At 42.6% G+C, this 27403-nt stretch overlaps 3 protein-coding genes across 3 annotated transcripts; all 3 read right to left on the bottom strand.

Annotated features, from left to right (window-relative positions):
- Nucleotides 1-574: 574 nt before the first annotated feature.
- On the bottom strand, nucleotides 575-4468 carry LOC121476212 (lysine-specific demethylase 4D-like). Its single transcript, XM_041729928.1, is given in 4 exon segments — nucleotides 575-1125; nucleotides 1128-1370; nucleotides 1601-1724; nucleotides 4442-4468. Coding segments are annotated over 4 exon segments (945 nt in total).
- A 4552-nt stretch (nucleotides 4469-9020) lies between these two features.
- LOC121476211 (lysine-specific demethylase 4D-like) lies at nucleotides 9021-10979 on the bottom strand. Its single transcript, XM_041729927.1, has one exon. It carries the CDS (start codon nucleotides 10977-10979, stop codon nucleotides 9021-9023), a length of 1959 nt encoding a protein of 652 aa, XP_041585861.1.
- Nucleotides 10980-24526: 13547 nt separating this feature from the next.
- KDM4D (lysine demethylase 4D) lies at nucleotides 24527-26104 on the bottom strand. The gene has a single exon (XM_041729926.1). It carries the CDS (start codon nucleotides 26102-26104, stop codon nucleotides 24527-24529), a length of 1578 nt encoding a protein of 525 aa, XP_041585860.1.
- Nucleotides 26105-27403: the final 1299 nt, after the last annotated feature.

The following is a 27403-nucleotide window of genomic DNA, read 5'->3' as shown; positions in this document are numbered from 1 at the left end:
CCAAAGATTATGCAGAGCCCATATTCCCAGGTGGCCCCTACGGAAGCAGTCAAGATAAAATGTTAATTACTGTTAGTTGGGCCTATGATAGTACTCGGCAGGCGCTGTTAAAAGATGGCTTAAAGCATTAGCTAAGAAGATCCTCACAGCAATCTGTGAAGTGGGCATAGTATCCCATATTACAGGCAGGACACTGCAGCTCTGAGAGGGTGAATTGCTCAAGGGCCCATAAGCTGCAGTGAGTGACAGGGCTAGGATTCGAACCTGGTTGATGCCAAACCTAGTCTTTCTAACCACAACAAGCTCAGAGGTGCAAAGGAAATCAGGACCTTAGGCTACTAATGGCCAGGGGTCCAGAATTCAGCAGAGTTCAGTGGCGTTTTTGGAGAACTCTGTCCAAAACATAATAGTGCTTTGCAAATTCAGCTTTGGCCTAGAACACAAATGATTGTTACCAGCGTCAAGTGGTGACACCAGGAGGAAACCAGGAAAGTCTGGGAGGGATGGGAGGAAACAAGGTCCAGGCGCCGTTCAAGGACTCGGGGCTGTGGAAGCTTTAGCGCAACGACAGGTGTCAGGGCTCCGGTCCCCAGCACTGTCGGGGGCCGGCCGAGCCCAGGGCCGGAACTGGGCCCCTTGCGCCCACGGAGAGGCGCATCTTGGCCCCGGCGTGGGCGGTCGGCTCCTGGAAGCAGACTCCCCAAGAGCAGAGCCTCCCGGTCTGAAGACGCTGACGGGGACCCCGTCTGCCCGCTGGCTGGGACTCCGGGCAGAACCCCCTGCAGGCGCTCAGCTCCCGGCTGTCCGGGGCCGTGGGCTCCGTGTGGTCCACAGCAGCCCGGTCCTGCCCGCGCTTCCACAGCTCATAGCGCTCAGGTTGCAGGATGCGCACGAAGGCGTCCATGGAGAAGGTGACCCTGGCCTCCCCGCAGCTGCACTGAGAGGCCACTTTGCCGTAGTCGATCCAGCGCGGGGTGGCGAAGTTGATGGCCTCTGCGCAGTTGAAGCCGTGGTTGAAGCCAGAGTGGTAGCCGTAGGGAAACGTCACCATGAACTCGCCGGCCTCCTGGGTGATCCGATTGACGGGGATCCCGTTGTCCCTGAGGACCGTGGGCGAGATGAGAGCCTCAGGAAGGCCTCGCAGGTGCGGGCGCTGCCCGGGAAGAGCTCCCTGGCCAGGCGTTCCAGGCGCCGGCCGTGCTCGGGGGGCACCGCGTACCACGTCTTGGGCTGCCCGAAGTGCAGGTAGTTGATGCTGTACAGGTCCATGTCCTCCGTGTGCCAGGCGAAGGTGGTCTTCCACATGCCGAAGTACAGGTAGGGGGTGTTGACGCCCTCGATGACCACGCCGCACTCCTGCTCCAGCAGGTCTTGAATGGTTCCCAGGCCCGGGTTTCAGAGTTTGGATCATATAAAGAGCCATTGACTTTTAACGGAGTAATTTGGCCTGATGTATAAGCGTTTCTTCAAATATTTTCGCTGCAGATCCTCTCAATGCACCTGTGCCTGGATGTGATGCAATAGCCCCCCCCCCCGCCCCCCCAAGCTGGTGAGTTTTCCCACAGCCCGCCCTTCTCCTGGGTGTTATTTGGTGACGGACTGCGCTCCCCCTCGCCCCCTGCTGCACAGGAGCGGCTATTGCAGGGGCCCTGGACGAGCCGGTCCCCGTTTATTAGCCAGGCCACTGCTGCCCCTGTGATTCGACTCCAGTCGGCAACGTAATTCTGAAATATTTAACTGTTTTGCACTACTGGATGAAACGTCATTTTTGTAAGACTTAGATTCTAGATGCCATGTTCCTGAGATGCTATGGTTTCAAATGAATAAGCATCACAGTTCCAAATCCCAAGGCCTGTTCTCCATACAGTAAGGTTGCCAGAAACCACAATCATATAAACCTAAGTATTAATTACTACAATGATAAAACCTCTCATATATGTCACGAACCACCACCAATTCCAACTTGAACTTTTTAAGCAACTGAAATTATAAGAACATCTCTCATTCATTCAGGAACTAAATCTTATTTTCGGAAGTTTCTTGCACAGAGGAAATGGATTTTTTTTTTTAAGATTTTATTTATTTATGTGACAGAGAGGGAGGGAGAGCACAAATAAGGAGAGCAGCAGGCAGAGAAGAGGCAGAAGCAGTCTCCCACTGAGCACAGAGCCCAACAGGACCCTGGGATGATGACCTGAGCCAAGACAGCAACTTAACTGACTGAGCCACCAAGGCATCCTGGAAACAGGATATTTTTTGACTGGCATTTCAATCAAAACATATTATTGAAGATAGACATAATTGAGGGAATAATTTTATTCAATCAGCTCCAATATACTTCTGTTGTCAGCAGACCAATCAGATTCCCAAAATTCTTGTTCAGTGCTAGTAAATCTCAGTTTCTTATCATTTTACTAAAAAAAAACTATTTGGGGTAAAAATATTTCTTTCAAACCTGAAGATAGAAAGGTACAAAAACTCACATGTCTTAAGAGTGTGAAGACTTGATAAAAATTTTAAAAACATTCTTAATCACCAAAATAAAAAGTAAGATTTAAAATTTTTAAACACCATTTCAAATGTAAATAGTTCTTGCCTTAATCTCTTTTACATGTTTGTTTGTTCTTTTTAAAGAACAAGGGTGAAGGATTAAACAGGAAATTGTCCAATAATACGCAATCCTGATTTGACACAAGCATTTTCCAAGATCTGGAAATATGCTTTCCCCTTTGAACGCAACCTCTAAATGAAGCAGCATGAATTGATGGCTCTATGCGTTCCATCAAAAATTAAATTCACTCAAACTATTCTTATCCAATCCCTCAATATCCTCCAAAATCATTCATGTCAAACTCTGGTCTACTCCTTCAAGTTCCCATAAAATAAAGACTGCCTGATAAAGTCTGTCTTTAAAACTTTTTTAAAAATTAATTAATTTCTTTGAGAGAGAAAGAGAACATAAGCTGGGAAAGTGGCAGAGGGAGACTCCCCACTGAGCAGGGAGCCTAACATGGGGCTTGATCACAAGGCTGTGGGATCATGTGATCTGAGTCAAAGGCATCTGCTTAATGGAGATTAAGCAGGCACCCCCCCACCCAGGCACCCCCAATTTTTTTTTAAGATTTTATTTATTTTATTTGAGAGAGAGAGAGAGAGAGAGCCGGGGCGGGGGGAGCGGGGAGCAGAGGGAGAGAGAATCTTAAGCAGGCTCCATACCCAGCACAAAGCCTGACTCTGGGCTCAATCTCATAACTCTGAGATCAGGATCTGGGCTGAAACCAAGAGTCGGATGCTTAACTCACTGAGCCATCCAGATGCTTTGTCTTTAAAAGTTCAAAAAAAAAAATTTTTTTTAACATGACAACATAGCAAAACTAGTTACCACCCATGAGACAATAACTAAATGTATGTACATATATCTATAACTAAATGTGCATACACACACACACATGCATTTTTAATCCAGGATAAATGGAAACTCCATCTATCATGATTTCCAAAGCAAAAATTAAAATATGTTCCTATAACTGGAAAACAAAAGCTTTAAACTTTTAACAAAGGAAGTTCTCCCTTTCTATCAATTTCACACATTTAATAAGAAAAAAAGAACAGAATAATACATAGCCTATCTTCCACTGATCTGAAATCCTGATTTCAAATAAGACATTCCCAGCCCCATAAAGTGCTTTCTCACTGGAATCATCTTCAAAAAATGAAAAGGAATGGAGTGATAAGCCAATAACATTTTATTTTATTTTTATTTTTTAAATAAGCTGTATGCCCACAGAGGTGCTTAAACTCAGGACCCTGATCAGGATAAAGAGTCATAAACTCTACTTCTACTGACTGAGCCAGCCAGGGACACTGCCACAATATTTTAATTCAATCATTTGTATCTTAATCCAATCCCAAGGCTCCTCACTGTAATTCAAGAGAGAATTAAAATTAAAAGCCACAAAAAGGTAAGGATCCAGAAAAATTTTTAATCAGGAGAGATGAAAAACCCTAGCTAGCTGACATCAGTAAATCATGGACTCAAATTAGTATGAATTGAGTGGCGACAATGCTTAGGTATCAAGAGAGGTCCAACGGAGAATAGAAAAATGAATCAAAAGATGTTTCTTGCCATGGGAAAGAAAAGACAAATGCAGAATTAATACTAATTGCCAAATTGGATTTGGTCTCAGGTCATGATTGCAAGAGATGCAAGAGATGGAGCCCTGCGTCAGGCTGGGGTGGGTGAGGAGCCTGCCTAAGGTTCTCTCTCTCTGCCCCTCCCCCTACCTGTCCCCTGCTAGCACTCTCTCTCTAATAAGAAAAAGAGAAAGAAAGAAAGAAAGAAAGAAAGAAAGAAAGAAAGAAAGAAAGAAAGAAAGAATCAAAAGAAAGAGAAAATACATTTCCAGTATTCTACTATATTTATTGGAACAAATCCACATACACATAGACTCTCGAAGTTCAAACTCATGTTGTTCAGGGTCAACTGTAGTGACTGGGTATGAGTGACCACTGACATAAACAAGAAAGACACAGAATAATAATTTTAAAAAAGACCTAGAAGGTTGCAAATGTTTTCTTAATATCATTCAGCAAGCTGACCTCTCAGTTCATTCACCTCCACTCTTTTGTTGTGCTGTCTCTTCATAGAAGAGGAAGACTACATTAAAAAATCATATTCTTCCTTTCATCTTGAGTGTCATGAAGTTCTATCAAGGGGACCCCTGGGTGACTTAAATGATCTTTATCCTCACCCCACCTTAGTCATCCTATGATCATCCTCACCTTTTCTGAAATCTTGACTTAAGAATCCTTAATTGACTACCCTTTCAGTTTGCATGAAATATACCCAATTTTTTTTTTTACATAAATGAGAATCGCCAAATGTCTGATTCTCTCAGTTCTCTCCTTTTTTCTACTCATTTTAGATGAAAAATGAAGTTTTGATAGATTTTTTTCCCCAGAAGTCAAATCTGGGCAGCACAGAGCCATGCTATGGTAGAGTAAGAGAGAGAGAGAGAGAGAGGAAAAAAAAGATATAATTAGCTTCCTCCTTGGGTTTTCCAGATACTTACTCATACCTACTTTAAAAAAAAAAAAAGACTAATTTCATCACTTCCCTTCCAACACTTAAAGTTCTAATATTTTGCATTGGCTGATATGTCCAATTCTATTTTACTTGCTGGTATAAATGTCTCAAATTTTTCTATGTTCAGTGAAATGCTGGCTTTGGAGTTAAAATAGCTAACTAGATGGAGAAAATGCTTTCATTTCAAGGAAGTGTTTATTCATTGATTCTTGTGTGGGAGTGTGTTTGAAACAAGACAAAGTGTTGAGTTTTGTCAAATGAGTAACAGCATCCACATAAAAGGTCATATAGCTTTTTTTCTTGGAACTATTAATAAGGTAAGTTATATTATCACATTTTCATGTTTTAAATCATCATTGCCTTCCTGCAATAAATCCTAATTAGTCATTATGTTATGTTTATAAAGTAGTTCCTGTTCTTAGCTAATTTTAATTTAAAACTTTTGCTAGTATGCTCAGAAATAACATTTGTCTATTACTTGCTCTCATTATACAACTTATGAAGTTTTTCTATCAATGTTGTGCTTGCTTTAAAACTTTGAATTTTTTCTTCTTTTTGAATATCTACTTTATAAAGGTCTTACCATTATGCTGTGAAAAATTATCTGGTACTAGTGATTTTTGAAGAAGCAGATTTTTTTATGTTTCTGTATTTCCTACAGACAAATTTATGTTTTAGATGTTCTTTCTTTTTTTAAGTCAGTTTCAGTTAATTTTTCCTAGAAAATTATCTATACTCTCTGATCTTTTTGTTGATTTATTATATTTTTTCTAACTCATCAATTAATGTTATAAATTCCTTCCTACTACTTTGTTTTTTCCCTAATGTTATGAGATAGAAGCTTAATCCAGTTAATTTTATTCTTTCAATTTTACTGATAAAAATACTTAATGCTATAAATTTTCCTTAATACTATTTTAACTGAGTCTCACATATTCCTATGTATATTTCATTCATTTTTAAATCTGAAAACACTCCAATATTCTTGGGTTCCAGGCATAATCTTAGTGCTTTACAAGTATTAAGTCATAGAACCAACATACCAATCATAGGAGGTAGGTGCTGTTGCTCTCCCCATTTTACATTTGGGGAAACTGAGTCATCACTAGTAATTTGTCAAGGTCACACAAAGTGGTAAGAGTTAAGCTAGGTTTCAAAATCAGGCAGTCTGGCTCCAAAGGTCATGTAACTAAAATTTATTTATTCTGGGGGCACCTGGGTGTCTTAGTGGGTTAAGTGTCTCCCTTTTTAGTTCAGGTCCTGATCCCAGGGTCCTGAGATGGAGCCCCACGACAGTAGGGAGCCTGCTTCTGCCTCTCCTTCCAGCTTATGCTCTCTGTCACTATCTCTGTCTTTGTCTCTCTCTCTCTCTCTCAAATCCATAAATAAAATCTTTTAAAAAATTATTTACTCTGTTTCCTTGTTTCCTGGAAATGTGGCTCAGATCAAGTCATTCAACTGAGAATTTTTAGCTTTTCAGGAAAATGACCTCTATATTTTCTGATTTAAAAAATTAATTTCTAGTTTTTTTGGTTTTGTTTTCTATTTCAGAGAGAGAGAGAGAGAGCACACAAAAGGGGTGCAGAGGGAATGGGAAAGAACAGTCAAGCAGACTCCCCATACCTAGAGCAGAGCTGGAAGCTGCCCAATCCCAGGACCCAGAGATCATCACCTGGGAGGAAACCAAGAGTCAGACAACCAGTTAACTGAGCCACCCAGGTACCCCCAATTTCTAGTATTATTGCATGATAATCACTAAGGGTTTTTTTCTTTGTTTTTTGATGCTTTATTGAAGGCTTTTTTTTACCCTAATATATTGTCAATTTTTGTGATTGATCCACTGGTACTCGATGAAAGTGAGTGTTCTCTATCACCAGATACATAAGTTCTGCCTATTTTAATGCTGTTTGAGTTTTTGACACTCGTAAGTTTGTCCATTTTTTTTCTGTCTTGCACCAAGTAAGGTAAAAGGGTTTCCAAAAACCCAGTTCCGGTGTGTGTTCCCGTTTCCCAACAGCAGGCTGTCTGAAAACCAACTCAGTTCTGAAACTCTACCTGATGATAGCATCAGGTCCCATAAGTTAAAGGGTCAAGACTGCTGCATCTCCTCCCCCCATCCTGCCACTGTCTCCCCTCCTCCGCCCCTTCGAACATTCCTGTGCTTCTGACCAACTAGCTATAAATGAGGTTCCCTCCACTCCTTTTGATTTGATTACTTTGCTAGAAAGGCTCACAGAACTCAGCAACCTTTCACTTACTAGGTCACCAGTTTTTTTTATAAAACAATATGACTCAGGAACAGCTGCGTGGGAAAGATGCAGAGGGCAAGGTATAAGGAAGGGGTGCAGAGCTTTTTCTCCAGGGGCACCACTCTCCCAGAACCCCAATGTATTCACCAACTCGGAAGCTCTCCAAACCCAGTCCTTTGGGGCTTTTAAGGAGGCTTCATTACCTAGGCCTGATTGTTTCAATCATTGGCCATTGGCTATTTATCCAACCTCTGGCCTCTCATTCCTGCCTGGAGGTCAAGGAGTTGGGATTGGAAGTTCCAACCCTCTAATCACGTGGTTGGTTTGTCTGGTTAGTCACATTTAGGTGACTAGGGCATTCCAAAAACCACAGCATTAACATAAGACACCTTTATCATTCGTATTTCTTAGGCGATCCCAAGGGCTTTAGAGCCTGATGCCCAAAACAGGGATGAAGACCAAATGTGTATTTCATATTATAAATCAGAGTATCACAAGGGCGCCTGAGTGGCCCAGTCAGTTAAGCATCTGCCTTCGGCTCAGGTCATAATCCCTGGGGTCCTGGGATCAAGTCCCAAAGTTAGGCTCCCTGCTCAGCAGGTTGTCCTTCTCCCTCTCCCTCTGCCAGTCCCCCTGCTTGTGCTCTCTCTCTCTCTCTCTCAAATACATAAATAAAATATAAATAAATAAATAAACAGTATCATATAAGGTGACAGATTCTCCTATTTTGATGTGTTCTTTCAACTTGTTTCATCTAGTGTTTTAAATCTGCTTTTCATCCAAAAAGTAATTTATACTTTGTCAAAGTTGCATAGATATTCATAACTGCTGTATTTTCTTACCTTTTTTTTTTAAAAGATGCTATGTATTTATGTGAGAGAGAGAGTACACATGAGCGGGGGGAGGGGTTAGGGAGAGGGTCAAGTAGACTCCCTGCTGAGCCAGGAGTTCAATTCAGGCCTGAATCCCAGGACCTTGGATCATGACCCGGGCCAAAGGCAGATGCTTAACTGACTGAGCCACCCAGGCACCCTGACTGCTATATTTTCATGGTGAAATTTAGCCACTGACATTATAAAAAGCTTTTCCATGTGTCTTTTAGCCTTGATTCTAGATTGTCTGATATTAAAACCCATGACTGCTGCTTTCTGTTTGTATTTTGTTTTGCATAGTTCTGCTTATTCTTTTAACTATACTTAATCTCCGTTTCAGACTTTCAAAAGAAAAACTGAGACATAGTAAAATTTTTAAGGGTTTATTTGAGCAAAAATCAATTCAAATCAGGCAGCATCCAAACAAGCAGATAGAAAAGAGCTCCAAAATGAAAGATTTTCATAGGCAGAAGGGGACAGGAACAAGAAAGTTATACTAGGCAAAAAATTGGGTTGGGACAGGAACCCTGTCCTTTAGAGGATGGGAGAAGTCTAGCAGGTGGATAACCTAACGAGTACTGGTCAGGCGATTCCCGATTATCTGGTTTAAGCCTCTATTTCTGAGAAAGTTGAAACTCTACTTAGTCTCTGCTTCGTGACATGGGGCTTAGCTTAAGACACTATTTTGGAACTGTTTTAAACTGTGTCTTGTTTTTAACAAGGTATCTCATATAAAATCCTGATTTAAAAAACATATTTGAAAGATTTTAACCTTTCTTTTTGCCTTGCAGGTACACACTATAGGCAACAACTTTAATAAGGATCATGGGCAAGATCTTCAATAGCCATGAGCTCAAAGGCTAAAGCTCTTCTATCAGGGCTGAACACATCATAGGGTTCAAAGATGGAAACTGCCTGGGGCTTTAATTCCAGAGGATCACAATCAGGGATGCAAGGGCTGCTGGCGACTGGAGCTGGGGTCAGATCCATAGAGGCATAATTGTGGTCCATCATGACAATCTCAGAGAGGTTCACAGGGGCCCTGCCGTCGCCCCCAGCATGCCTGGGGAATCTCAGCATCCCAGCAACTGCAGGAGGAGCCAGTGGAACACTGTCGGAGAAGTTAACTGTAATTCTGTCCAGGGATAGCAGGCACGGGCCAGGGTGCATCGGATTATCAGGATCCAACGGGGGCCCTAAAGGCTGAAGATCAGGGGCACAACAGCACCCAGAAGCCTCAGCATAAACCGGGAATCCCGGACTCAGCGGTGCAGGGCTGTCCATCCAGCCTCCACCCACAGGCGGGGGCTGAGCCTCCGAGTGCCGAGCTGTGTGCCCGGTTCCCACCGAGAGGCGCCTCTTGGCCCGGGCCTGGGTGCCAGATGCCTGAGCCCCCTGCTCCCGGGGACGACGACCAGGACCACACCTACCAGTCGAGGGCTGCAGATCTGGGGCAGAGGGAGTGAGGGTCGGTGGCCGGGTGGGGCCGGGCCCCCGGGAGCTGCGGCCGGCAACAGCGCCAGCCCGGCCATCAGAGGAGCAGCTCTGGGTGGGCGAGGGGCGCGGAGAGGCCGGGCGCAGAGGGGTGCGGCGGCGGGTGCCCTGACCTGCCGCCACCGGGCGGGGGGCACGCGGGGCGCGGCGCGGTGGGAGGTGCCTCAGGCCCAGCGCGGCCCTCCCGGGGGCTCGCACCCCCCTCCAGGCGCTCAGCTCCCGGCTGTCCGGGGCCGTGGGCTCCGTGTGGTCCACAGCAGCCCGGTCCTGCCCGCGCTTCCACAGCTCATAGCGCTCAGGTTGCAGGATGCGCACGAAGGCGTCCATGGAGAAGGTGACCCTGGCCTCCCCGCAGCTGCACTGAGAGGCCACTTTGCCGTAGTCGATCCAGCGCGGGGTGGCGAAGTTGATGGCCTCTGCGCAGTTGAAGCCGTGGTTGAAGCCAGAGTGGTAGCCGTAGGGAAACGTCACCATGAACTCGCCGGCCTCCTGGGTGATCCGATTGACGGGGATCCCGTTGTCCCTGAGGACCGTGGGCGAGATGAGAGCCACCTTGTGCCTCAGGAAGGCCTCGCAGGTGCGGGCGCTGCCCGGGAAGAGCTCCCTGGCCAGGCGTTCCAGGCGCCGGCCGTGCTCGGGGGGCACCGCGTACCACGTCTTGGGCTGCCCGAAGTGCAGGTAGTTGATGCTGTACAGGTCCATGTCCTCCGTGTGCCAGGCGATGGTGGTCTTCCACATGCCGAAGTACAGGTAGGGGGTGTTGACGCCCTCGATGACCACGCCGCACTCCTGCTCCAGCAGGTCTTGAATGGTTCCCAGGTGCCCAAGGTTCCACTCCTTCGTGTTTTCATCAAACAAGGAGCCGCTGATGTCAGCACCATAGATCGGGGAATCATAGAGGCGGGTTTTCCAGTATTTTCGCTCCAAATCCTCAAAATCCAGGTGTGGTGGAGTCCAATATTTTATGCTGTTTGCCAGTTGGCGATACTCCCCCACTGTGGTGGCTCTCTTCTTCTTATGGTATTGAGTAAACACACCTGCCTGCCCGGAGACCACCTGCTGGAGGGGAGTTGCTATTAAGATGTCACTGATATCATCGTAGGTCTGTCTGGCTTTCCATTCCTTGGGTGGAATCACCTTGGCGAGGCCTGCTCGGTGTGCACCTTGGGACTCCATGTAAGCAATATATTTGTTGAAGTCTTTAAATTCTTGCATGGTTGGGTGGAAGGTCATAACTGTAAAGCCTGGGTTCTGAGTACCATAGTGCTTGGACTTCATGTCTGCAGAATAAGCATGAAAAGCACAAGAATACCTGAAACCAATATAACACTGACTGTTAATTAAACTTCAATTTAAAAAAATAATATTTCTCAACTTCTCTTTTAAGAAAGAAAGAAAGAAAAAAGAAAGAAGAAAAAGAAAGAAGAAAGAAAGAAAGAAAGAAAGAAAGAAAGAAAGAAAGAAAGAAAGAAAGAAAGAAAGAGTGCCTGGATGGCTCAGCTGGTTAAGTGTCTACCTTTGGCTCGGATCATGATCCCAGGGTCCTGAGATGGAGCCCTGTGTCCAGCTCCCTGCTCAGGGGGGGAGTCTGCTTCTCCCTCTGCCTGTGCCCCTCTACCTCCTACTCATGTTCTCTCTCTTTCTCTCAAGTAAATAAATAAAATCTTAAAAAACAAATAAATAAAAAAAAAACAAATAAATAAAACTGGATTTACTATCATCCCCCTTCCCCACTTCCAAAAAAAAAAGAAGAGTGATACACACACACACACACACACACACACACACACAAGGGAATATCATTTACTCATGAGAAAGTTGAAAATCTATGGAAATCCTATTATTTGGGACCACAGAGACCTTGAGAACATCATGATAAGTGAGATAAGCCAGAAAGAGAAAGACAAATACTGCATGGTATCACTTATATATTAATCTTAATTTTTTTTTTTTTTAAGTCGAGACTTACAGAAACAGTGGGGAAAGTGGTTGGGATGGCCTGGGGACTGAGGGTCATAGGGAAAGGTTGGTAAAAGGCTACAAAATTTCAGCTATAAGATGAATAAGTTCTGAGAGGATCTATGGTAAAACATGGTGACTATCCTTGATAAAACTGTGCTAATTGAAGTTTTATGGGAGTAGAACTTAAATGTTCTCACTGAAATATAAAAAATAAAAAGTTAATACATGAGATGATTGTTGTATTAATTACCTAGATGGGGGAATCATTTTACAATGTGTACATCCAACAAATCACCACAATGTTCACTTTCAAAATTTTACAATTCTTTAATGTCAGTGATACCTTAGTAAAGTTAAAATTAAAAAAAAAAAAGAATTTAGGGCAAATCATAAGACAGAAAAGGAACAACATCTAACTGAACTAAGAGAAAAATTAAGCAAGTTTGTAAATCATTGAGTGAAGCACTTAACTCAATAAACTGGATTAATTAACCTCAAAGGTAAATTAAGGAAAGGAAAACAAAGATATAAACTAAAATAATTGCAAACGAAATATAACACCCAACAGAAATGATTACTGAAACCAAAACTTAATCCCTTTTTTAAAAAGATTTGATTTATTTATTTGACAGAGAGAGAGCGCATGGAGGTAGAGGGAGAAGCAGGCTTCCCGCTGAGTAGGGACCCCAAGGCAGGGCTTGATCCCAGGACTCTGGAATCACTGATCTGAGCCAAAGGCGGAAGACACCCAACTGACAGGCCACCCAGGTGCCCTGCAAAACCTGATTCTTATAAAAGACCATTAGAAGTGAAAAGACAGGGGTGCCTGGGTGGCACAGTCAGTTAAGTGTCAGACTCTTGGTTTCAGCTCAGGTCATGATCTCAAGATTCAGAAATTGAGCCCTGCCTCCCGCCTCCCACTCAGCATCCAGCTTCCCACTCAGCACCAAGTCTGATTAAGATTCTCTCTCCCTCCCCTTCCACCCTTCCCAACCCCACACTTAGTCTCTCTCCCCAAAAAATATAGAAATAAAATCTTTAAAAAAAAATGAGAAGACTTAGGCATGAAAAACACAAATAGACCACATTATGATCAAATAGGAGATATAGCTAAACATCTAGCAGAGAATTTTTTAAATTATAATTGAATTTTATAAATAACTTGGTGTTACTAATTTTGAAAACTAAAGTGGACAATTTTCTCAAAGTACAAATATCCCTAAGTGGTCCAAGAAAAAAAGGAGAATACTTATATATACTAATAAACTTAATAGAATATAATATCTGTTTAAGTATGACCCATAAAAACCTAAAATATCATTTTATAAGTGGACTCTCTATACAAACTTTTCTAGGGTATGATATTCAGTTTCTTTTCTTTAAGATTTTTTTTCACTTATTTATTTGACAGAGAGAGAGCACAAGCAAGGGGAGCAGCAGAGGGAGGAGAAGCAGGCCCCCCACCCAGCAGGGACCCCAAGTCAGGGCTCGATCCCAGGACCCTGGGATCATGACCCAAGCTGAAGCCAGACACTTAACTGACTGAGCCACCCAGGTGCCCCTCAGTCTGTTTACTGAAGCTACAAGCATAACCTTGAAACTAAACCCAGAAGGGCCAGTACTGGATAAAAACTCTATAGGGTCAGCGTTAGCTACGGGAAAAGTTGCACAAACCTAAGATAAAATTTTATCAAATTTTTACCACAACAGGGCATTGAAAGAATGACATGTCATGATAAATTATTGCAAGGACGGTTTGAAAACTAGCATTGTTGGGACACCTGAGTGGCTCAGTCGGTTAAGCAACAGACTCTTGATTTCTGCTCAGGTCATGATCTCAGGGTCCTGGGATTGAACCCTGCTTCAGTCTCACTCCTTGCTCAGTTGCAGAGTCTGGTAATCCTTCTCCCTCCCTGGATTGTGCTCTCTCTCTCTCTCTCTCTCTCAAATAAATAAAATAAAATCTTAAAAAAAAAAAACTTCCAGGGGATCCCTGGGTGGCGCAGCGGTTTGGCGCCTGCTTTTGGCCCAGGGCGCGATCCTGGAGACCCGGGATCGAATCCCACGTCAGGCTCCCGGTGCATGGAGCCTGCTTCTCCCTCTGCCTGTGTCTCTGCCTCTCTCTATCTCTCTGTGACTATCATAAATAAATAAAAATAAAAATAAAAAACTTCCAGAGGTATTACTACCATAACAAATGAAATGGAAAATTCATCATCTTATGCTATGCAGAAAAATACTTGAAATAACTCAACATCTATTTAATTATTTTAATACATGTTTTTTAAAAAAGAGGAAAGAAGTCTCAGAAAAAAGTGTTATGTAAACAAAAAGGAGGCAAAAATACAGAACATAAATGTCCATATTAATTATGCACTTAATGTACACACCCATTATTCTTAATGGGTAAACACTTGAAGCAATCTATTTAAAACCTAACCATATCACATTAAAAGACAAGTTATTAGAAATAATAGTGTTCAGCAAAGTTTCTGGACACAGATTAGCATCCAGAAATCTGTAGCATTCTGTTTGAATCCAGTTAATAACCACTTGGACAGTAGTCTCCACTGATCTTCCGGGGATACATTCCAAGACCTCCCACGGATGTCTGAAACTAAGGATGGTACTGAACCCTATATGTACTGTGTTTTTCCTATGCATGTGTATCTCTGCTAACGTTTCATGTAAAAATTAGGCACAGTAAGAGATAAACAACTGTAATTATAAAATAGAACAAGTATAACAATACAGTGAAATAGAATTTATGTGAATGTTATCTCTTCTTCTCTCCCAAAAGATCTTATTGTTTGTACACATCTTTCTTATGAGATGATAAAACGCCTATGTGACCAGTGAAGTGAGGGGAGTGACAATGCACTAGGATGTAGCATTAGGCTACTATTGACTTTCTGACCAAGCATCAGAAGGAGGACCCTCTGCTTCTGGACCTTGGTGACCACAAGTCCCTGGAGCTGAGGAAAGCGACACTGTGGATTAAGACTACTATAATGTGAGATAGCAAAAAGATTTCAATCCCTTTCAGCAGCAGAAATACAAGATTTCAGGGAAGAAATCTAAGAATGATATGCACATAATATTTGTACTTTGAAGGCATAAATAAAGAAGAATTTTGGGGCACCTGGGTGGCTCAGTCGGTTAAGTATCTGCCTTCAGCTCAGGCCATGATCCTGGAGTCCCAGGATAGAGGCCTGTATCAGGCTCCCTGCTCAGCAGGGAGTCTGCTTCTCCCTCTGCTCCTCACCCTGCTCGTGTTCTCTCTCCCTCCCTTCCCAAATAAATGAATAAAATCTTTTTTAAAAATAGGAATTTTAGGGCAGCCCCTGTGGCGCAGCGGTTTAGCGCCGCCTGCAGCCCGGGGTGTGGTCCTGGAGCCTGGGGATGGAGTCACAGGTCGGGCTCCCAGCATGGAGCCTGCTTCTCTCTCTGCCTGTGTCTCTGCCTCTCTTTTACTCTCTCTGAATAAATAAATAAATAAATCTTTAAAAAAAATAGGAATTTACCAGGAATAAGTTGCTCCCTGATATAAAATGTCATCGTTTCATCTGTTTTATGCTTTAAAAGAAAAACCCAAAGCAAAACCAAAACAAATGCTTGCTTACTACTAATTTAAGATCTTGATTCCAAATGATGATTCACTAAGCTCCAGCTCAGTATGTCCCACTCTAATTCTAATCCAATTAGCACCACCCAATTCTGCTACTCCCATCTCCAATCCAGGTCTCTAATTTAGTCTCACAAATTTCCCAGTTCCCTTTCAATTGTCTCACTCCTTGGCCGGTTCTAGAAACCTCTCTTGATTCTGTTGGATACCAGCCTGCTACATGCAGTGCTTTCTCCTGAAAATCTGTGGTTTTTACCAAGAAGATATTAAGAAAAAAGCTAACTCTGCAAGTCTGAAAACAAGTTTAAAAATTTAAAAACTCCTTTTTTTTTTTTTTTTTAATTTATGATAGTCACACACACAGACAGAGAGAGAGAGGCAGAGACATAGGCAGAGGGAAAAGCAGGCTCCATGCACCGGGAGCCCGACGTGGAATTCGATCCCGGGTCTCCAGGATCACGCCCTGGGCCAAAGGCAGGCGCTAAATCGCTGCGCCACCCAGGGATCCCTTAAAAAACTCTTTTAACTCAAGGAAATGATAATCCCAATGCATATTTCTCAATTGTAAATATAGTTATAAAACTAGTCACTTACTGAAACTTGTAACAGAAAAATAACTCTTTTGCAAGCAAGTACAAATAAAAGAAAGTGACCTACCTTCCACCAACAAAATCCTGATTCCAGTTGAAGGTACTCCAGGACCCAGAGAGGCAGTGTCCTCTTGGTAGCCTGACTCCAAATGTAGCCACCAAGTCCTTATGGCTCTGGTTTTATACCTGAGCTGCAGCCTAGTTTGATTCAATCACTGCCCATATAATGTACTCATGGGGCTAGGGTCTTGAGTAGTCATCCTACTTCCTCTAAGCTCTTTCATTTTTGCAAATTAATCTTTAAACAAAACAAACTAACTCATTCATTTGGGGAATATGAATAATAGTGGAAGGGAATATAAAGGAAGGGAAAAGAAATGTTGGGAAATATCAGGAAGGGAGACAGAACATAAGGACTCCTAACTCGGGGAAACGAACTAGGGGTGGTGGAAGGGGAGGAGGGCGGGTGTTGGAGGGGAATGGGTGACGGGCACTGAGGTGGACACTTGATGGGATGAGCACTGGGTGTTTTTCTGTATGTTGGTAAATTGAACACCAATAAAACTTAATTTAAAAAATGTAAAAAAAAAAAAAACTAAGAGATTAAAAATAAAGGAGTGGGAAAGTCAAACCCTGAAAATAGTAAACAAAAGATAGTGATTAACATTAAATGTATGTATAGGATAAAAGAAAGGCATTTTATCGTTATCAAGTCGGAAAGCTCACTAGGAATTATTACAGTGATGCACTTCATGTACCTAACCACATAGCACTGAGACATAGAAGGCAAAGATGAGAGAATTCTATGGGAAATGATATTCAATACATATAAAATATTTATAAAATTTACTGATATAAGACCACAAAATAGGGACCCCTGGGCGGCTCAGGGGTTGAGCATCTTCTTTCGGTTCAGGTTGTGATCTGGGATTCTGGGATCGAGTCCCACATCGGGCTCCCCACAGGGAGCCTGTTTCTCCTTCTGCCCCTGTCTCTGCCTATCTCTGTGTCTCTCATGAATAAAAAAATAAAATCTTATTTTAAAAAAAGACCACAAAATAAATAACAATGAAAATTCCATAGAATCAACCCATTGAGCAACATCTGGGCCACAATGAAATAAAATTGCAAGTCAACAATAAAAAAAAAAAAGACTGCACACAGCTGTATTTATTTGAAAGTTAATATCCACATAATATCTACAATAATATCCATATAAAAATCTATTGATTTTTGTGTTCAACTGCATCAGTTGGTAAAAAAAAAAAACAGTATTATGCAAAAGAAAAGGAAAAAATCAAAATAATGATAATGTGACAAAGAAACAGAAGGGAAAACAAACATTGCAAAAGTAGCATTGATTAATAAAAAAGAAAACTGATACTTTTAAAGAAAAATAAAATAAAGAACTGGCACAACCAATGAAGGAAAGGAAGTTTCTAGGACTGGGGCGGGAAATAGACAACATGACCCTGGGGCTTCTTGCCATGCTTGAAATTAAGGACACACTAAACATTGATGGGGGCATCACAAAGGAGCAGAGGAGCCAGAAGAGACAACTTCTATTGGCCAGAACTCAAACAATATGGGCAGCAGAATAATTAAAGTACTATTGAATTATAACTCAAATTATAAGATGAAAATCTGAGTCACACTAATATAAATGATTAACAAATTGATGGAAATAAATCTGTCCTGCAGAAGATTCCAGATAAATTGCACATACCTCGCCCTAAAGGAAGAGAGTATGACACCCTGATCCCTGAGTGTGGGCTGTGAATACTGGCTGCCCTCAGGAGTACAGAATGGCCAGTGGAGGTGGGGGCAGTAACTGGACAATGGAGAGCCTTGACAAACTATTTCAGTCAAGTCAACCTCAAGAGTCATAAATTATGCTGAGAGTATATGGCCTGATAAGATGTGATAAAAATGAAAAAAAAAAAGAAAAAAAAAGATGTGATAAAAATGGCACTGTACCTCTGTAATCTTCCTCCAAAGAACACATAAACCAGAGGGTAATCATAAGAAAAACAAATTTTTACAGAGGACATCCTATAGTATAGCTGAGCAGTATTCCCCCATGTTGTCAAGTTTCTATATAAGCATTTTGTGAAAAATAAAGACTGAGAATTGGTTACAGCCAAGAGAAACCTAAGGAGATATTTAAAAACTAAATGTAATGTGGTAGCTTGGATGGGATCTTGGAACAGAAAAAGAACATTGGGTAAAACCTGAGGAAATCCAAATACACCATGGCCTTAAGTAAATAATAATAACATTGATGTTCATCATTAATTGTAACAAATGGATCATAAAAATTAAGATGTTAGGGAGAAAGAGGTCATGATCCCGGAGTCCTGGAATTGAGCCCCACATCAGGCTCCCTGCTCAGCAGGAGTCTGCTTCTCCCTTTCCCTCTGATCCTCCCCTCACTGCTCCTGCTCTCACTTGTACTCTCTCTCTCTCTCACGAATGAAAAGAATTTAAAAAAAAAAAAATACTAGGGAAAACGGTGTGTGGGAGGGGTTGGGGGATATGGGAACTCTTTGAATTATCTTCTTAATTTTTCATAAATCTAAAACTGTTCTAAAAATAAAGTATTACTAAATATAATAAACCACAAATAAGAGAAACCGTCCATAAATGATATTAGAATGAAAAATATTAAAAATATAATCTAGATTTTTTAACAGTCTACAAAAGAATACAAAACAATATAAATCAAATGATTTTATGAGCCACTGAATGACTTAATTTTTTTAGAGTAGATTTTGTTAAACACTTTAAAATTATGAAATATAGAGTGCTTACAGAAATTGATAAAGTATACTGTTTAACAAACAACTATAAAGTAAACAAAAATAGAACTACCGACCAGGTCAAGAAAAGAAAACTTCACCAGGTACCTCGGAACCTGACTTGTGTTTCTCCTCTGGGATTACGGCCCCCACTGCCTTCTAGACTAATCTTATCCTAACAATAGGCATATTGATTTTGGTAAGCACATACAATTAAAATTCTGTCCATTTTTGAAAACTTTATATAAACATATCAATAGAATCCCACTTTGTGTACCTAAATGTACTCTTCTACTTTAGGGGTCATTTTTTGTTACTGCATGTAGCTGGATTTTGTTCTGCTTCAGGGCTGTCAAGTGTTCAGCCATATAAACATTTATGCTGTTGACGTTCCTGCGAGTTGCCTCCACTTCTGGTCTCTTACAAACATCGTTGCACTGAAAATCCTCCAACAAGTCTGTTGGAGCATACACATGCATTCATACCTAAAAATGGATTTCTTGATCATAGAATGTGAATTCACACTTTATCATGTCCAACTGTTTTTTGGTCGTTTTTACCAATTTACACACTCACTAGCAGCGTATGAGGATGCTAGCTGTTCTTCACTCATGCAAACCTTTGATGATTTATCAGCCTTTTAAGTTTTAGCCAATTGGATAATGGTGTAGGAGTATCCTATTATGCTCTGTATTTCCCTGACCACTAATGAGGGTGAGCGATTTTTTCATATGTTTGTAAGTCACTTGGGTTTGCCCCTTTGTTAAGGGCTTAACCAAGTATTTTATCCATGTTTCTGCTGGGTTGCCCATCTTTCTGTGCTGTTCTTTATTCTAGATACTAGCTCTTTATTGTATATGGGCAATGCAATGTCTGTTTCCTCTCCATGATTTGTCTTTCACTTTCTTCTTCATATTTTTTTTGAGAAAGAGAGAGAGAGAAAGAGAAAGAGAGAGTGCTGGGGGTAGGGGCAGAGAAAGATGGAGAGAGAGAATCTTAAGCAGTCTCCACGCCTGCACAGGGCCCCATCTTACGTCCTTGAGATCATGACCTGAGCCAAAATCAAGTCAGCAGCTTGACAGACTGGGCTACCCAGGTGCCCCTCTTTTCCTTATCTTTTGATGAACAGAAGTCTCTCTTTACCTCTAATAGTACATATATTATTAAAAGTAGCTAATACATATGTTGACTATCAAATGCTAGACACCGTTCAAAATAGGCTGCATAGATAATTCATTGAATCTTCATAATGACCCTGTCGAGAAAATCCTATTAATCATCAGCTTTCTCATGTAAGGAAATTGAGTCAAGGTGACACTAAGCAATTTGCTCAAGGTGACATATCTAGTAAGTGGTGGAGTCAGATATCCAGACAAGAATCTCCAAGATTATTCTTTATAAGGAGGACAGAGAAGGGTTACTTCTCCACTATCAGACTGTGATAGTTGAGTTGCAATGGACAAATACATCTATGTACAAGACAAACAGACCAGACACAGATACCTTGTAAGCGGAAATCTATATATAATGGAGGTGGTGCACCAAACTGGTTGGGGGGAAATGGACTATTTTTAAGAGGGAAAAAATAGAGCTCTACCTTACACCACTTCCAAAGATTTGAGGTGGATTTCAGACTAAGATTCACAACAGAGCTTTAAGACTAATAGAGAAAATATTCAAGAATATCTTTTTGACCTCAGGGTGAAAAAAAAATATCTTAAAGAACCAACAGCACTATGACAGAAATATCTGGTATATTCAGCTGATTCCAATGTCATGACTCTGATGGTGTGTCTGCATAGGTGTCTCAGGAAGAGATTAGCATTTGTGGTCAGCAAACTGCATAAAGACCACCTTTACCAACATGGGTGGGATGATCCAAGCCATCAAGAGCCAGAATAGAAAAAAAGAGCAGAGAAAAGGTAAATTCAGTCTCTCTGCTTGAGCTGACACATTGTCTTTGCTGGTCCTGGAGCATCAGACATAGGTCCCTCTCGTTCCCAGGCTATTGGACTGTGAAAATTAACAGTGGGAAACCTCAGTAAAATGGAGTTGGTAAGTTTTGGCAGGGGGAGCTCTCATGCCCTACCACTCATAGTTAATGGCAGATTCAACAGGAAGAAACAGACTTGACCTTATAGTCTGTCTTGCAGGTGAATACTACTGTACTCTAGCTGGAGGAAGAGACGCTTTCCTCATCTCAGGCCAAACCCAGCCAATGAAAATCCACCACACTTGAAACTTTCAGTTTACTCCAGTGGACTTAATTTATAACATCTTTCCCAACTTACCTTTCTTCTTAAAAAGCAGGTCTCCTTTGTTCCCTGGACTTGCCTACAGTTTTGCCTTGGCTTGCTTGTCCCAGACTGCAGTCCTCTTTCATTCCCAAATCAACCTATCTTTTGCTAGTAAAATAACTGGTTTTTGTTTTTAAGGTTGATGGGACCCAGACCCAGACTTAGACCACTGGCTCCCACATTCTCAGGTCTATGGACTTATGCTGAATTTCACATTTCTGGTTCTCCAACTTGCAGAACATCAGTCCCGCAGATGGGATTTCTTGGCCTCTGTGAATCAATTCCTATAACAAAAGCTCCTCTAATGTGTATCTAGATACCCTATTGGTTCTGTTTCTCTACAGAACCCTAATTCAATTACATAAAAAAATTAAAAGATATTACAGTCTAGAAGTTTTTCATCATATAAAAAACAATGAATTAGTATCCTGAATATCACAAAACTTCTACAGATTAAAAAATAAAAAAGTCAACTCCCAAAGCCTGAGAATAGGCAATATACAAAAGAAAAAAAAAATCCAAACAGCCAATAAATATTAAAAGATGTTGCAGGATCAATAACAATGAGACAAATACAATGAAATACTAGTTTTTATTCATTTATATTAGGAATAATAAAAGTATGTGATAATTTTTTAAATGGGCCAAGATATGGAGAAACCAGAACTCTCCCACACTGCCGGTGGAGATACAAATTGGAGGCCGATATGACTGTTCTAAGAAAGTTGAAAGTGAACATAAATACAACTCAGTAATCCTATGTCTTTGTACAAAGCTGTTCAGTAAAGCATTGTTTGAATTATGAAATATTTGGAAATAATCTGGTTGTTCATCAGCAGAAGAAGAATAACATAAAAATTGACACCAGATCATTTCCTTTTTGGATTAAGATCTCTATATAGCAATGGCTTTAGAGCTTGTGAATGTCATATTTTTTAAAAAGGTAATGGGATACAAGTGATAAAACCACACATGCCATATTACCTTTGGCTGCATATATTTTTGTCTGTAAACTTGAATATACACTGAATATTTCTCAGAACTGAAGAGAGGCCTAGGAGAGAGCATGGCATGAAAACAAAGGTGGCACTCTCCTGGCCTTTGTACAACTGTTATACCTCTTGCTTTTCCAAGATTGAGTATAGGAAAAACTTATTGGACAAAGAGAAACAGCAAGAGATGAGTGTCTTTTACTGAGAAGTCCAAACTGAAGTTCCAAATTGAGTGTGTCGACACAAAGTAAAATAGGATTTTGAATAAAATTACTTGAAGAAGCCCCTTCAATATCACCCCACCTCCAGTCGTTTCAAGAATACTAGTTTAGAAAACAGTGTATCGATACAGCTAAACTATATTCTTAATATTGCTTGTCCCTACTGAGCCAAAGAAATAGAAAATCACATTCAATACATAGAGGAGGGGACACCTGGGTGGCTCAGTGGTTGAGGGTCTGCCTTCGGCTCAGGGCGTGATCCTTAAGTTCCAGGATCGAGTCCCACATCGGGCTCCCTGCATGGAGTCTGCTTCTCCCTCTGCCTTTGTCTCTGCCTCCCTCTTTGTGTCTCTCATGAATAAATAAAATCTTAAAAAAAAAAAAAACACATAGGAGTGCAATGAGAAAAATATTTTCTGAAAATTGTTTTTCCCCCTTTAATCCCTCCCTCGGCCCTCTTTTAATGCCAGACTTTCTAGGGCATCTATCTGCCAGGGAAGAAGAGATTGTGATATTACTGACATATAATGAGAATTTCAATTTCTAAAATGGAAAATAGGAATATGTCTGCTACTGAGTAGACTTCCACCTCCCATTAGGAAAGACAAAAAGCTGCCTAGCTGCGTAGTGTAGAAATGAGACACAGGTTTTTGCTGCCCCACAATTAGCACTTCAGACCAGCACTACCTTTCATTACTCTTGCCTTCAGGTTTATATGGGGCTTCCAATTCCAGAGCTTTGCTGAATTTCTGTGGGGGAGAGCTGGAGGGAGGAGAGGGGTGGTTTGCTTCTCTGAAATGTTTCCTTCTGTAGCCAAACCATCATTTTCAATTTCCAAGGTTTATTTTGAGTTTTTCCACTTCTGTGCATTTTCAATACTAACATTGAAATAACCATCAATTCTCCCTAGTGTTACTTAGACCTTCTAAGTACTTCTTCTGCCTTCCAATTGTCACAGAAAAACTGCTTGTTTAAAAATGTAAATCACAGCATGTCGAGGGCTGCTTCAAATTTCCATGCCTTCTCATTTCAAGGTGAAAAGAGTTCAAATACTTTACATGAGCCACAAGAGCCTGCTCCCTGTACCCTGTCTCTCTCTCCTCTCTATGCCTCAAATGAGCTTTCTATTTCTTCCTGAGAAAACATAAGTTCCATGTTCAGTCTATTACAATGCTTGTTTCCTCTAAGGGGAAATCAGCTGTAGACCTTCCTGTTAGGTCTTGGAAAGGGTCTCCTGCTCAATGAAACTTCCCCTGACTACTGGAACCCTGACCAGCCTCTGCCCACTCTGCTCTAGCATCCCATCCCCTTTTAGTTTCTTCACAGCACATATTATCAGGTGAAGTTATGTTGTTCATTTACTTGTGCACATGTTTACTGGGATGAATTGATGAACTTGCTACGTGAAATATGCAGACAGCATTGAAAAGGCAGTGCACACTCGGGGAGATAATATTCAGATGATGGTACGTTAGCCTTCTGCACGCTCACCCCCCAGCAGCTTCGATGCTTCTGCCCAGCAAAGTACCAGGGGATTCTCGCCAAGGCATCCTTAAGGTAGAGTTGCAAATCAAACCCCCTCACCCCACCAGGCAGCTAGTACCCAATAACCATCCACCAAACTCATTCATCAATGAATGAATGCAGAGATGACTGCATACACAGTGCAGCCAGCCAATAAAAATCAGTCTTGTTTTGATGAATCAGAAATGTTTTGATACAATTATCCAAAAAAAGTACAGAAAAGAACAACCTTCATCCCTCAATTGGTTGAATGGACAATATTTATTAGAAACAGTCAGATTTGAACATTTTGGTTACCTTTAATATGTTTGTGAACAAATACTGATGAGAACACAGTTTGAATAACATCAAAGACTCAGAAAGATGATGAATTATTTTCCGAGTCTCTACTGACCCATTTGGTCAAAAGGCCCTAGTTTTTTCAAGAAAACGGGAAAGGGGAGGGGGGAGTGGACAGGGAAGGAGATTGAGGAGAACCAAACCCAGCAGCATTTATAGTTGGCCCAGAGGATAGGAGATGAGGCTCTGGTGACCTTGGCAGGACCCAGTTCACAGAGACACAAGAGTGCCTAGTGGATGAAACCTGCTGGCAACATGGGAAATCAGCATGTCCAAAGACATCCAAGGGTCTGGCAGGAAGAACAACTATGGCAAACTTGGTAAAGAACATGGACTCAACGCCTCAGTGGCAACATCAAAGGACTCTCAAGCAAGACCTGTGACTTGCAAGCTCGCCCAAAGATCTGTTGTTAATGTGGCCAGTCTCCAGCAGCCTCCACACACAAGAGCAGTGGGTTACAAAGGTCCCCCCTGGGTTTAAGGAACAGGGGCACAGCCAGACCAGGAAGCCTCAGCGGGTTGCTGGAGCCCAGGACTCAGCGGTGCAGGGCTGTCCATCCAGCCTCCACCCACAGGCGGGGGCTGAGCCTCCGAGTGCCGAGCTGTGTGCCCGGTTCCCACCGAGAGGCGCCTCTTGGCCCGGGCCTGGGTGCCAGATGCCTGAGCCCCCTGCTCCCGGGGACGACGACCAGGACCACACCTACCAGTCGAGGGCTGCAGATCTGGGGCAGAGGGAGTGAGGGTCGGTGGCCGGGTGGGGCCGGGCCCCCGGGAGCTGTGGCCGGCAACAGCGCCAGCCCGGCCATCAGAGGAGCAGCTCTGGGTGGGCGAGGGGCGCGGAGAGGCCGGGCGCAGAGGGGTGCGGCGGCGGGTGCCCTGACCTGCCGCCACCGGGCGGGGGGCACGCGGGGCGCGGCGCGGTGGGAGGTGCCTCAGGCCCAGCGCGGCCCTCCCGGGGGCTCGCACCCCCCTCCAGGCGCTCAGCTCCCGGCTGTCCGGGGCCGTGGGCTCCGTGTGGTCCACAGCAGCCCGGTCCTGCCCGCGCTTCCACAGCTCATAGCGCTCAGGTTGCAGGATGCGCACGAAGGCGTCCATGGAGAAGGTGACCCTGGCCTCCCCGCAGCTGCACTGAGAGGCCACTTTGCCGTAGTCGATCCAGCGCGGGGTGGCGAAGTTGATGGCCTCTGCGCAGTTGAAGCCGTGGTTGAAGCCAGAGTGGTAGCCGTAGGGAAACGTCACCATGAACTCGCCGGCCTCCTGGGTGATCCGATTGACGGGGATCCCGTTGTCCCTGAGGACCGTGGGCGAGATGAGAGCCACCTTGTGCCTCAGGAAGGCCTCGCAGGTGCGGGCGCTGCCCGGGAAGAGCTCCCTGGCCAGGCGTTCCAGGCGCCGGCCGTGCTCGGGGGGCACCGCGTACCACGTCTTGGGCTGCCCGAAGTGCAGGTAGTTGATGCTGTACAGGTCCATGTCCTCCGTGTGCCAGGCGAAGGTGGTCTTCCACATGCCGAAGTACAGGTAGGGGGTGTTGACGCCCTCGATGACCACGCCGCACTCCTGCTCCAGCAGGTCTTGAATGGTTCCCAGGTGCCCAAGGTTCCACTCCTTCGTGTTTTCATCAAACAAGGAGCCGCTGATGTCAGCACCATAGATCGGGGAATCATAGAGGCGGGTTTTCCAGTATTTTCGCTCCAAATCCTCAAAATCCAGGTGTGGTGGAGTCCGGTATTTTATGCTGTTTGCCAGTTGGCGATACTCCCCCACTGTGGTGGCTCTCTTCTTCTTATGGTATTGAGTAAACACACCTGCCTGCCCGGAGACCACCTGCTGGAGGGGAGTTGCTATTAAGATGTCACTGATATCATCGTAGGTCTGTCTGGCTTTCCATTCCTTGGGTGGAATCACCTTGGCGAGGCCTGCTCGGTGTGCACCTTGGGACTCCATGTAAGCAATATACTTATCAAAATCATTAAACTCTTCTTTGGTTGGATGAAAAATCATTATGGTACAACTTGCATTCTGAGCACAGTTGGCCTTGGACTTCATATCTTCCATTATAAGCACCAAACTCCAAAGTTTTCAGGTATGTTCTGGATAGTTGATGATGCTGGAAAATGCTACTTTTGCAAAAATGGATTTGAGTGTCTGAGTCAGCAGGAACCACCAGTGGACTTTTATGCCAAAGAAATGATAACATTTATTAGGCTTGCTGATTCATCAAGGAACAACACTCTCAACAGAAGAGTTGCCCAGAATTAATGGTGGCTAAGCCTGTGATGCTCCTCAGTCAGATCCAGCTCTGTTCTCTGAGGTCTGTTGAATCACTCAGTCTTGAGTGGGTATCCTTAAGGATATGTCTTCGGGGCAGTGTTTAAAGAAAGCCTAAAAAGAATACAAAAAGGTTGACAATCAATGTTGGAAAAGTTATTAAAACTTAAAAATAAAATACCACCATGGAATATTATTGCATATTCAAAGAAAGGCTAAAATGTTATAAGATTGACAAAACAAGAGGTGGTAAAGATGTGGAACAATGGGAATTGTCATACTCTGGTAAAGAGACTGCAAATCATTACATGTACCTTGGAGAACTTATTGGATAGTATATACTAACATTGAGCATCTGTACATGTAAAGCTAACATATGCATGTGCTATGATTGAACTGTTACCACATGCCTAGGTAACATACATGGCTCTGCACTGAAAGCACTGCACTGAAAACCACGAACATCCAAGAATGTTCATAACATTATTTCTAGTAGCCAAATACTGGAAACAACCTAAATGCCCATCAATGGACAAATACATTCTGGTCTATTCATACAATGGTATATAATTCAGCAATGAGAATAAACAAAAACACACAGAAATATAAAAATAATTGTATAAGCATTATACTGAGCAAAATCATCCAGACTCAAAAGATCTATTCCATGATTCCATTTTTATAAAGATAAAAATGAGGCAAAGTAATCTATACTAGAAGTCAGAGTAGTGGTTACCTTTGGGAAAGAGAAAGATTGTCAGTGGGGGCATAAGGGAGCCTCTGGAGCAATGTTAATATTCTAGTTCTAAACCGAGATGCTAGTTACACAGCCATAAGTAGAGCTAATGTGATAATTCATCAAGGTATGATGATTTTTACAAATTTCCATATATTTATCTAAAAGTAGAGTTAAGGTGCAGCTCAGCCACAACAGTAGGGTGCACACAGCACACATAGTAGACATTTCTGAAGTGCCTGGTTCTGGTAAAGAGGGGGCATTATGCTTAAGGGTGCCACAGGACTTCTTCCTTATAGGGCCACCACTTGCCAAGAAAGGAGACATAGCTGACTTTCCTAATACATAGA

Source organism: Vulpes lagopus, chromosome 15, assembly GCF_018345385.1.
Source record: "Vulpes lagopus strain Blue_001 chromosome 15, ASM1834538v1, whole genome shotgun sequence".
In the NCBI taxonomy this organism is placed as follows: domain Eukaryota; kingdom Metazoa; phylum Chordata; class Mammalia; order Carnivora; family Canidae; genus Vulpes; species Vulpes lagopus.
Note: the sequence above shows the minus strand (reverse complement) of the source record. Positions and strands in the feature narration are given on the sequence as shown.